Source organism: Strix uralensis, chromosome 3 (genome assembly GCF_047716275.1).
Source record: "Strix uralensis isolate ZFMK-TIS-50842 chromosome 3, bStrUra1, whole genome shotgun sequence".
Taxonomy (NCBI): domain Eukaryota; kingdom Metazoa; phylum Chordata; class Aves; order Strigiformes; family Strigidae; genus Strix; species Strix uralensis.
In genome coordinates, this window is record NC_133974.1 from 93238097 (window position 1) to 93251041 (window position 12945).

A 12945-nucleotide genomic window follows, 5' to 3' on the forward strand; every position below is an offset into this window, starting at 1 on the left:
TTGTTGATATGAGGCTTGGCTTTAGCCGTCCACCAGCAGTGTACAATTAACCATCCCCCTGTCCTCTCCCCTTTTCAGACACAGACGTCCCACTCTGTTTAGTGTCTTTTGAAGTTCCCCTTTGATTCAGAAAAAGAATGAATCAAAGTAATAGGTTTATTGTGTAACTACTGTCTGAAGGTGTGTAGCAAAGGTGAATGAGTACTGGTGAGTCACATTGGATGAGCCCAAGACTCTCATATTTCATTTTCATTCCTCTCCTGCCCGCAGCAAGGCTTGTATCTTGCATTCATGGAGCAGTGCCACAATCTCTCCCTTGTTCTGTGTCCTCGCTTCACATGACAAACGTCATCAGTAAGCCAGATGTGCTATCCTGCAGCCAGCTGCATGTGATGGTTGAGGTCATGGACTGGGACAGAAGCAGTGGCATTAGGCTGCCTGACAGCCCAGCATCACTGCCCTTTCCTGCTTAGCACAGCTTTGGCATGTGTCAGATGCTGGAGAAACCTGACCATGTCACTTGCTCAGAGTTTTCTAGAAACGGACTTGTGTGTACTGTAGTAAATAAACTGGTACTGACCACCTACAAGAAATATTTAACTGCTTGGAGAGGAAAAACTTCAGGAACTATGCATTAGGCTACCTAAGACCTGTTGACTTGAGCCCAAACAGATGTCTCAATTGCACCTGTGTAGGCAAAGGTGCAGGCTGTTATATGTCCCAGCTGGGATTCTTATTATGGTAATTACACTAATATGCGTGGAGACTAATCACAAGAAAAGGCCTCATTTGTGGAAGCTGCCACTACATCTACATGGTAGCAGATGAACTCTGTCCTGAAGAGCTTGCCCTGGGCACAAGCAAGACAGGATAAAGGAAAAAGCTGTAACAAGGGAAGTTACCCTTAAACCTTCTCATGAGAGTCCTGATTTCTTCTTGGCTTCTTTTTCTGCATACTGTTACCAATTCTATTTCCCAGTTCAGCTGCTCACATTTAGCACTCTTTCTGCAGCAGCCAGGTGGAAGCCGTTTAATGCAAGCATTCAGTGTTATGTGGTGTAGGCTTGGAGGAGGGGGAGATGAGGGGACGTCTGGCTTACTTAAACCCCCAAGAATGTCATCATCTTGTAAAGAATATGAGTCTCTTGTGTGCAGGCCTCTGGAAAGTTTATGGATAAACTGAGACCCATAGAGGTGCCTCTGTGTCAGAGTTGAACTGTTTGTGTGTGGCTCTATTTATTGTCCCCAAGTAGAAGGAAAATAGCCCACTTTTCATTAATGGGGAAAATGCTACATGCATATTTACTTTGGCTTGGCTAAAAAGCTGTTTAAATTTCATTTAGCTAAATAAATATTACTCTGTATGTCAAATTTAAGCCTATTTAAACCCAACTTACTGGTTTAGCTTGCACCTGTAACCAATATAACTTGCTTGAAATCCATGTGAAAGTGCCCACACAGGGATTTGTACTGGCTTGACATTTTAATATTAAACTGCCATAACTTGTAGGTGTGGACTTCCCCTTAGTAGCCTCCAGCAGTAAAAGTGATGTCTTTTGGTTTTACTAACGACAGTAGCCAACATTTAAAACTTGACTGCATGCTTCCCCACTCTGTTCACACCGTCTGATGCTTTTGCATAAGACCACAAGTTTACTGGCAGGGTACCCTGTTTCTTTTAAAAATGAATGTATTACACCTGGCCACATCTGTCTCAGGAGCTTACAGCCTACACACTGGTTTTAAATACATCTATCAAGACAGTCCACAATAGTGCTATGTCAAGACCTCCAAAATGTTGAACAAAAAATGCAATTACACTGTACAAGAATGCTGAGTAAGGCCATCTGCTCAAAGTAGCTGTCTGTGTGCATGTGGCAGTCAGGGTGATGGCAAGACTTGAAAGGGACTCTGTCTTGTAGTTCAGTCCACCGGGGACTTCTAACCTCTGGGCACATCACTGCAGATATTTCTCCTTTCGCCCTAAGTAGGAAGTACGCATCCCATAATGGTGATATATCATGAAATAAAGCATGACATGCCTGATACCATGACTTGGTTCATAGGAATTTTATGGTTGTACCTGTTATGTAAATGAAGGGGGTCCTTTAGACAAAGCTGCAGGCTTTGAAGGTACACTAAGACTTACATTGATCATTTTCCTACCATCCTTCACCCAGTCCTGACTATTGCCCTGAAGTCCCAGCAAGACTTATAGTGGAGTCTGTCATCTCAAGTGACCCAATTAAGAAATGAGAATGGATAGCTGTGGAGGATTGTGTGCCTCCTGTGTTCTTAATAGCCTCTGTAAACCACAGTAAACCCAGTAGGATTTATAATTCCATTATAAGGGAAAATTTTTTTTCATTTCATTGTAGTATGCAATCATTCACTAACTGTGTGATGTCATTGAGTGAGCTCTGTTTTTCTTATCCAGCTTTCCTGAATCCCCCTGAAACAGATGAATGGCAATGAGATGTCTCAGAGTTACATTAGGAAGCACCTGAGGGCAGAGATTCTCTAGGTTATCCTTATTTGGAAATCAAATTGCACCTTTGGCAAACAATTTTTTAATAGTAACCACTTATTTCAAAGTTTTTAATTCTTTACATGTATTACATATATGTATTTATACATATATTATACATTTTATATATACACATTATTATACATGTATATGTATATACATTATATACACATATTATTACCTGTATGATTGTTTTGTGCTTCTCATGTTGAGCTGTTGACTATCAAAATATAATTTATTTAATTTATGTAGATGAAATTTATAGTTGTACTTTACTCATCCATCTCTAGAGCTGTTGGTGTGGTTGTATACCATTGTGGCATGATATAGACAACACGTTTATTGTTCTAGTAGAACAGCAGTGCTTAATCACACAAGTAGTGATGTAATGGTTGTAGTTGTTGGAGTCTGCAGTCAAGAGATGTGATATCAGGTTTTGGCTCAGCTGTGAATATGTAGTTTAGCCCAGTCAGCCAGTTCTTCCTCCAGTGGAAATGTTTTATTCTTCTTTTAGAAGCATTATGAGAATAAAACCATTTAATGGTCAGATAGAATGTTTGGGGGAATGGCACTGTAACATCAGGATCTAGGTATCTACTGGTAAAGTAGCTGTCATGTAATTAAAAAAAATCCTGCAGTTTTACATGGAGCATTATTTGTCGATTACTACATAGCTGCCGTAATGCTGTTGCCAACAGAAGATAGGAATGACACTCTCCTATGCTATATATTATAGAGGATGGTAATACTAGCAAAACTGAAAAAGCAGATCAAATCTCTTCCCCTATTACATTTCATGCTAGCAGTTTTCAAGGGATAGGCAGAAAATGTAATGGCTTCTCTTGATTCTGTTTTTTAAAGAGCTGGGTAAAAAATATGTTGAAATAGCCCATGTAAAATTTATTTTGTTTTTCTCCTCTTGAAAAAAGAAGTTGAAAGAGCTAGATATCCGGCTCTGTGAAAAATCAAGCCAGTAATTTGAGCACTTAGAGAAGGATTTTGGGATAGTCGAAAAGGACAAACATGCCCAAAGTGGGATTCTAGCAAAAGTTAGGTGCCAAATACAAAGTTGTGATCTTGAAAAACACTGCTCAGCTACTGGCTAACTCTCAAAGCAAGTAAACCAAGCAAATGCTCTACTTTGTTATTTTCCCTTTAAATACATAAACAGTTTTGGGAAGAAAGACTGAACCTAGGGTGACCCTGGCTCATGTGTGGCCTGACCAGCAGGTTAGAGAGCCACGTATCTCCCTGTATGATCTCTCTGGTTCACTTCAGATAACTTTGGGTTTTGTGCAATGGCTCAGCTTTTGCAGAAAGGGTTGAGGCTGCCCAGCCTAGCCCCAGACCTAACTGTTAGGACGGACACCTTCTGCTACAATACCAAGTGTGGGTTCGAAGCCAAGGACCACGGTGTACCCACCTTCCCCTTTTTCTTAAGTGAGTGCTCTGGCTGCTTACTGTTGTGTGAAAGGAGTAGTTTTCCCCCAATTAGTTGCAAATAGGAGCTCTGCTCAATTCCTAATTGCTGGAAAAACAGATGTGTGTTCCTTCAAGAGGGAGTTCTATACCACCAAACTCAGAGGAAAGTGCTTTCTTCCAGCTAGAAGGAAGGCACTAGCAGGGCACAACTGATGTTTGCACCTCTCTGCTCATGTTTCCTGTTGGCTGACCTAGGCTGCTGCAGCATCATGTGCACACTGACTTGTAGAAACTCCCTGCTTGGTGAGCTGTGCTTATTTCCTGCAGGCTCCTTCTCTCAGTTTCAGGGAAAAGTGTGTCATATCTAAATCCTTTGTTGGATGGCATGAGAAATAACCTGGCTGTAGGCACCCATCAAAAAATAATAGTATTTTTGGCTGAATGGTACATTTTGAAGGTCTTCCAAGCAAAACAGTGCTGCATGCTTAGAGCAGCCTGGGCCCTGCAGGACTCTGAAGCCAGGTCTATAAAGAATTATCCAGTGTGGGACAATTTTCCAGGTGCTGGGATGCAATACACTGTGCTGCTGGAGGTTCTCTTACCAGCCAGTGGTCTCCTAAGTGGATCTCAGGTGCAGGTAGGAATTAGCATAAGCCAGCAATAGGCACTTTGCAGGTGCCAACTCTGTTTGGGAGGTTGAGAGACTTCACTGGTGTAGGTACAGGCCAACCTCTGCTAGTTGGCCTTGGCACCTGGGAGCCAGCCTGGGCATGGTCAGTTCAGTAGTGTGGACCTAGCCTGAATGAGAAACATTTTCTTCTCTTCCTGGGAAGTTGGAGCTGTGTCAGGATAAGTTGACCCTACCTTTTGCTGAGGAAGGAACATGCCTGCCCGTGCCCTGGGTGTGAGCTGGCTGGCTGAGGTGGCACCAGCAGGGCCAGCAAGGCTGCCACTGTCTGGTGTCCCTTGGGTGGCTGGCCCATGGTGACGTCTGCAGGGCTGCAAGCTCACAGGGACCTAGCTCAAAGCACTTTGTGTTTATTGTAACAGTGGCATTTGAGAGAGGGTCAGGGTGGGTTAGTAAAAAGGGTGAAGGATGCCAGTCCTATCAGAACTGAATTTGCAGATGAGGTCTGTGATACGGTAGGTTTGAAAAACTTTGCATTTCTGGACGAATTAAGGCAGGTATATGCTTCCTTAGTGCTTTGCATGACCAACATCAAAAAGTTATGTACATGCAACAACTTCTAAAAAGCACCTTCCCAAATTCCTTCATTGTTTTGCTTTAAGGACTGTTTTAATTCTACTCTTGACTTTTTTTCCTAGAAAAGTTGCTGGGTGTACTTTGTTATTATTTGTCGCATTTCAAACGCTTGCCAGGGGTCAGGCAGTAGTGAGGCTTAGTCACAGATAGGCAATAAAATACTGATTTCTTCTTTAAATATAACCCAAAAAATTATTTCTGAAAACTTGTAACAGGGTATTTTGCGTGTCTTTCAGTTGAATGGATATTTGATAATTAAATGCATAGTAGATGTATGCTACAGTTTAGAAGTTTCTGTGTGTGTTCAGCTTTCTGTGAGCTACCGTGGGAAGATTTATTTAAAAAAGCTGTAGGGACTGATCTTAAGTTTCTTTGAAAAATCGCCTCCTAGTTTAATGTTTGCTATGAACTTCATTAAATATTTTATATGGCCTGTGCCAATTAAGACCATTAGCATTACCATGAACCAGTAACCTTAGGAAAAAAAAACAGTTATGCTTAAAAACATAAAAGCAGGGTTATTAACAAAATGTGACTTATCAAGTGTAAATAAAATGACCTGAACAAAATGTGCGTCACTGTACATGCATGCCCTCGTTTACCATCTGGTTTCTGTTTTATGATGCTAGCTATGGATTTATTTTGTGCTAGTGGACAAACAATTGGACAACACTTAAAAACACAGGCTGGAATGTAGGGAAAGCTTACAGCAGTCTTTCACGTGCTCTGTATCATGTGGAGAAAAAACAGTTTATAGGAAGGATGAGTTGAACTGTAAACATTGCATCCTGATAAACCTTCCACATAGTCATATAATTATGATTTCTTTTACTTTCTTCAGATTTTCCTTGAAGCCCAGCTAAGAATGCAACCAACAATAAAGTGAAAAAGCTGTGCAGCTGAAGAAGCATCCTTCTAGTTGGTGAAAATGTCTCTTATTTTTTGACAACATTAAAGGACAATGGGGTCAAACACACTTGGAAAGGCTGCAACATTAGATGAGCTTTTGAATGCTTGTATTGAAATGTTTGGTATGCTTTTTCAATATTTTACTTTGCTGTTCTTGAAATTCATCTTATAATATAACCCCTGCTGTTCTCTGATTTAGCCAGTCTTTCCCTTGGCAAACAACATTTCTGTTCTGTAAAATTTTCCATGTTTCATTTTGGCCCAGAATCACATGGGCCAGAATTTTAATCATATGCAGACTGTATTAAATTTTCTTAATACAGATAATGCACAGTGATGGGCATAGTGGTTTTTAAAATGCTGGCCTTCACCAAGAGAAATGTTTAGTTGAATTATTCAAGGAGTTATTTCTGGCATTGATCTTTGTCTTGAGTGGTTACACAGCTGCCTTTCTGACCAGTCATTTTTTTGAAAGGTTTTCTGAATCATCATGGAATAATTGGCAATAGTATGACTTAAGGCTCATGTAATCTTTTTACTCTTATTAAATGTGATGTACCAGGTCTGAGGGAAAGAAGTGATGAAATAGACCTTGATCCATAACACCATTAACCATGATATGTGTCACATTGCAGTCAGATGAGTTCATGGATGGGCTTAAATGCATTGAAATGGGGCCTTAATTCACAAAGCTACATTTAGATTCTCTTGAAAAGCAAGACAGCTTTTGGCTGGAATGAGGTATTAGGGGTTTTTCCCTTGCGGAGAGAAACAAGTATCTAAAGGTGAGAGAGTTTAAATAATTTAGGGGCAGATCTTGCTACTGAGTGTAGTGCATCCCCATGTGACCCTGTTTGTAGATACCTAATGAGAGGTATCAGGGCCATACTTGTTGTCTGTTGCAAGTTGTGCCTCTCTTCCTTGTATACACACTCCTGACAACTGTCATCCATCAGTAGTTCCCATTTCATACATGCATATCATCTACTGTCTTTTAAAAGAGTGACAGACAGACAATAACCTAAGATTGCAGATGTTGAGGAACACTGATGGTCAGCCAGGCTGCCAGGGAATAAGTCTTCCTGTAGTTTCAGTGGCTACCTTGCAAAGACACAAGGGGCTGTATGACAGCTGGAGATGGAACCCTGGGCACAGATGTGAGGTGCTGCTTTGACATTGAATTCCTTGAGGCAGATCCCTTTTTTTAACAATCTAATTGTTAACATAAAGCTATAAAGCTGCAATAAAACAAATATTGGAAGGGGTTATACATAAATCACCTCCCCACCCTTTTGGTGGACTAATCTGGGATTTGTTCTTTGGGTTACTGGCAGTCTCTTTGTATAATGTTTAGCATAGTGCTGTCCATACCCGTTATTCTAGCTATTACCTATTATCTACACTGGTTATTTTTTTTATCCTACCACTACAATCTAGCTGTAGTTATCATTAAAGGAGCAATTGTGTTCTTTGGTTTTGTTTCCTAACTATTTGGTAGATAATGGCCCAACGTTTCCACTTCTGATCCTTTCTCTCTGACTCCACTTGGAGAATAAAAGCTCCTCTCTGATCCTGAATAATGTGGTTAACTCACTTGTTTCTGTTTTGCAGATGACAAAGGAAATCAGTGCTCCAGCCATTTGCCAAGAACCTTTCTTTTAATGCACCGGTGGTATCTGCCTTCCACAGAGCTGGCTGGCAAGCTTCTGTCCACATATCCTTTCAGGAAGATTTGCAATTTGACATACTTGCAATTTGACATCACAACGTCAAAGGCAGATTATTTCTGTGACTGCATGTCAAATTGTGTCAATTAATTAGTGACAAACAAGGTTTAAGGGTAAGATTTTTTCAGCCTAAAAGGTGGAAGTCTATGAGCTTCTTTCTGCTATTGGTTGTGGACTTTTTCCATATGTACAAGTTTTCTGAGGCATACTTTGAATTAACTTTGAATAAGTGGAAATATATTTCCAAGATAACTTTTCAAATGTGTAATGGCTGGCTAGCCTTGGACTGATATGAACTTTCAGTGTTAGCTAAGCACCTACATGTCATTTATACCTCTTATAGACTTCAGTAATCAGAAATATTGTTGTATTTGGTTAGCCAGAGCTGGCAAGAAACCATTCAGCAGAATATTCAGAATAGTATAATAGATGCATTTTTGGTAGGGCAAAAAAAAAAAGTGGCAGCCAGGAAATGGTCTTTGTCCCCTAAGGTGCTGTGAAAGTGAATGAAATATCAGAGCATACTCTGGTTATCTCTAGAAGAAAAGTTTGATACTGTTTTTTATGCATCTAGTCTAGTGTCAGAGCCTTCTGTGGATTAAAAACAGCATTACTGACTCAAGGCACACAAAGCTTTCTTTAACTAGCCTACATATAGAGATGCCAATGGAGAGAACTGCAATGAATTCAGATTAAAAATCTGCTACTTCATGAGGTGAGCATGCTTCTGGTCCTCTAGCATTTTGGTTTTATGCTTCTGTGAATACTATCAATTAATTAATTAAAACTAAACCATGGAAATATAAAGTTTTTCTTTTTTTAAAAAAAACTTGATCTCCAGTCCATATTGAAGAGTGAATTTCTGTGCTTTGAAAACAGTTGTTTACATTGAGCCATCCAGTCTTTAAGGCATTTAACTGTATTGACCTAAAATAGCTGACTGAAAACTTGCACTATGATTTACCTGGTGTTGAGTGTGACATCTCTTAGAGGGAGACTAGTTCAGTGCCACACAGAGGAGAGACACATTTTGCTTCAAGATGTAGTCTAGTGTGGTAGAGGAAGATTGTCTCTGGGCTGTTGGCTTCAGTTCACACAACCTACATAATCTATGACAACAGGAGTGTGTTAGTGATGCCAAAGCTATTACAGGTTGATTATGTCCTGATCCTTGCACCGTCTCTGGCCTTGTTTCTATGGGAAAGCTTTCATGTGTTAGGCTGTGCTTGTGTAGGAAAAACACTCTGTAAAAGAGAAAGCATGAATTTTTAAGCTAACATGATATAACCTACTTCCCTCAAATAAATGCTTTTTCTTTCTGCCTCTAGACCAAGTTATATCACTGTGAAGAAAGGGAGGGAGGTATTGAAAGCAGGACTGATAAGGCTTTTTCCATACCCCCTTAAATAGCAGAGACATCTTGTTTACATGGTTATTGTGGTAGAACTGCCACCGAAATTCACATTTTTATTTTCATTGAAAAATCTTTTCTGTGTAGATACAGTGTCACACTTAGACAAGGGATAAGTGCAAGTGTCATTTGGGTGTCCTGGCAGTGTGAGTCATGACATGTGTGTGCCTTTTGTGTGTCACCTGAGGCATCACTTTAGTTTCACATTTCAGTAGAATGCTGCTGTGCTGTGCTGTGTTGAGTTAACCAAAGGAAATTATATGATAAAGTGGCTTTTGCCACTTCAGTATCACAGATTATCACAGCAGCAACAAGTTGGGGTAGTCCACCATCTCTGCCCAAAAGCCATTGGGTCTGAAATATTTATGTCCTATTAAATAAAATATGAGTATAGATATGCAGCCACTGAATCCATGGGCATCTCTGAACTGCTGTCTGTGGATTTCAGATACTGGATTTTGGAATTTCCTGCGGAGTTTAACTTGGATCTTGGGCTGATTCGTTTGACTGAAGAGTTTCGAGAAGTAGCCAGCCAGCTCGGATATGAGGATCACATCCATCTCATTGATATCTCCAGCATGTAAGGATGTTATGAGCTTCTCTCTGTCTCTGTAACTGCAGAATTTTAGTTCTGTGCAAAATATAAAAATATTAAGGGCCATCTTGATCTTGAGAGAGCAAAAAAGCAGTTACAAAAAGATGGTCTTCTAAATTTGAATTTACTGAAAATTTGAAATTCTAGTTGTAGTGTCACAGTAAAGAGAAGATTCTTATCTGTAAGTTTTTAATATAAACAGGAAATAAATAATTTTCCTGACAAAGCTAGTGCAAACTAAGTGATTAATATTACTTTTTTCCTATATTTTTTCATATAGAACAACAAGAAATGCAGTGACTGGCATGTTGTGTAAATCTTGCATTTTCTTAGGGAAGCTTTTTTGTTCTCTCATCAGTAACCTGCTAATTTTTTCTAATGGCTTTCTGTGTACTTCTATGATTTAACTGGATGATCTTTAGCATTCACATCTCTAGTATTACGGCATCAGAACGATTACATTACTATTTCCTTGACACACTGAAACAAAAATTACGTTTTAAACATCACCAGAAAGACTCTTGTATCTCACCTGATATTGTAGATTTTCTTTTAAAATATGGCACATGCATAGCGATTTTTCCTTATTTAAAAATGTCATAGTAACCTGGAAGGACAGCACTACTAATCTCAATGAAGGTTGCAAGACTTCCTGAAAGAACAGTATCAGTGAAATCACATGAATATTGTCTCTTAAACCTTAATTTTAAAATACTGTTAGCAACCTCCTTCTGCTCTCTGAAGTGCTTTTACTGTATGTAAGTAGGAATTATTCCACTGGTTGCAAGCAAATTATTTGCCTTTTTGTCCACCCACTTCTTACTCTTTTGTTAGCTGTTTGACTGTTTCTGCTGTTCCATTATTTCATGGACCTGTGGTCTTACAGAGTGAAAATTAAGCCTTGATGTTATTCAAGTCTTTTTTATTCTGTATCAGAATTTGGTGAGACTTGTTCTTGTATTCCCAAGGCATTTTTTAATTATGGCTTCCTGTATCATAGAAAAGAGTACGTTGTCCTTTTGTTCTGACAAAAACCTGCCATTATTTATCATTTGCAGTAGCGTCTCTGAAACTCTTATCTTCTGTTATGCACCTGAATGGGTTTTACTCTGAGCGTTTTTTACTGGATATCACAGATCAGAAAACGTCCGATCTCTCTCTTGGTGTTTTTATACTATGTGTGCAAACTCACATTGTACCCAAGCAGAAATGAGAATTGTACCTATTTTCTGTTGCAGTCCTTCCTATGACTGGATGAGAAGAGTTACACAGAGGAAGAAGATTTCCAAGAAAGGAAAAGCCTGCCTGCTGTTTGACCATCTGGAGCCCATTGAGCTAGCTGAACACCTCACTTTTCTGGAGCACAAATCTTTCAGGAGAATTTCTGTAAGAAGCCTACAACTTTGACACTTGTTATTAGGAGCCTGTCCTTAAAGAGTGTTCACATGGTTTAACATTTATGACGTTTTCCCCTCTACATTTCAGTGTAGTAAATCTTTATAATCCTTCATATGATGTACATAGCTATGGCTGCACCAGCACTTCCTTGATCTTTTTCATGATTGATGCTTTCAGGACAGAGTTAATATCGTGGAGAAATTCTGGGCAAAAATTACTGCTAAAAGCTACTGCAGCCATGTGTTGTAGCAATTGATTAAACTAATGTTATTGTTCAAAATCTTCAGGTGTTTCTTTTTCCTCTGAAGAAAATAGTTAATTAAATTTTCAGGAAACATCAGAGTCTTTGCAATAAATAATTTCTGAAGAGACTGAAATATATATAGTCCTCTTGTAGTCTCCATTCACTCCCAACCACTTCCTCAGAAACTGTCCCTTCATTTGCTGACTTAGGATAGGAAGATAATTCAGGTTGGGAGGGATCTCAGGAGGCCTCTAGGCCAAGCCCTTTCTCAAAGCAGGGTCAGCTCTGAGATAGATCATGTTCCTCAGGGACTTAGCCAGTTTGGTCTTGAAAACCTGCAAGAACAGAGGCAGCACAACTTCTCTTTCCTCCTTCTCCCATTTTGGCACTGAGGAAAATTCAGTTACAGTTGCTTCTTTTCGCACAGGATTGTACATGAACAAGGGGCAAAAATGGATGAAAATGTAAGTAGAAGCTAAAGCAAAACAAATTAGTAACCCAAATGCCAAAAGAAATGCTGTTTTCTGCTGGCAAATATACATATGAAAAGGTCACATGATGCCACTGTATCTGGTGGCAAATGGAAGCAGTAAGTTCTCAAGATGACAAGTTCTCTTCAGTGTTTAGGAGCATGAAAGAAATCAAACTCCAAGCTAAGAAAAATATATGAGTTTTTTTGTTTGTTTCAAGAGAGGAAGGAAAAAGAGATCAATGAGGAGCTGAGACCAGTCTAAATAGAATCGCTTTTGACGTCATTTAATAATGTTCAAAGGTTTATTACTCTAGACTTCAAATCATGGGAAAACACCCTACCGTGATCTGTGCAATGCTAACCTCAAAGAAAGAGAGAGGGACAAGAAAAAAGGGATGGATTTCTAACTGGACTTAAGATATATTTTAATTCCTTTGGGAATTCCAGAAAGAAAACTCAGACCTGCAACTAATTTTGGGGTTTTCCTTCCCATTTCTAATTTGTCTGTTCATTCTTTGGCTTGAATTTTCCTCTCTCAGATCTTTCTCTGCAACCAGTTAGAGTTAATTAATCTATGCTATCCTGTAATGCAATGAAGAGGTTTGAAAAATGTGTTGCTTGTTTATATGAGACTGGTAATCAAAAAGTTGTAAGAATGGTACATTTCCAGGAAATAATGTGAAGAGCACACCTCAAGATGTAGAGGTTGAAAAATGAGCCCACTATCACTAATCTAATTTAAAGAAAATTGAGAACTGCTACAGAGAAACGACTAGCATTTATATGGAGATGTCAATGAGACCAGATACGTTTATGCTATAAACTGTTCACAAATGTAAGATTGCCATTTATTTTTGCAAGGTCCTCAAAAGTGTGATCTCAAAGCTATAGAATTGTAAAAGATTATTAGTCTGAATCATGTCTTTGGTTTTACCTATTTAAAAAAATGTGGGAGAGAAGGAAAACCAGTGTTAAC

The 12945-nt window shown here is 39.2% G+C and overlaps 1 protein-coding gene across 5 annotated transcripts in view; it reads left to right on the forward strand.

The window, feature by feature from the left end:
- Positions 1 to 12945, forward strand: part of RASGRP3 (RAS guanyl releasing protein 3) — a 66444-nt gene that overhangs the window by 25654 nt on the left and 27845 nt on the right. For 3 of the 5 annotated variants that reach the window (XM_074863373.1, XM_074863374.1, XM_074863372.1), the window contains exons 2-6: positions 6055 to 6244; positions 7734 to 7834; positions 8500 to 8564; positions 9709 to 9840; positions 11094 to 11241. In XM_074863373.1, coding sequence (XP_074719474.1) covers positions 6175 to 6244; positions 7734 to 7834; positions 8500 to 8564; positions 9709 to 9840; positions 11094 to 11241 — 516 coding nt within the window. In that variant the 5' untranslated portion in view covers positions 6055 to 6174. The remainder of the gene's footprint in view (positions 1 to 6054; positions 6245 to 7733; positions 7835 to 8499; positions 8565 to 9708; positions 9841 to 11093; positions 11242 to 12945) is intronic. The other 2 variants (XM_074863376.1, XM_074863375.1) reach the window with 1 other exon arrangement.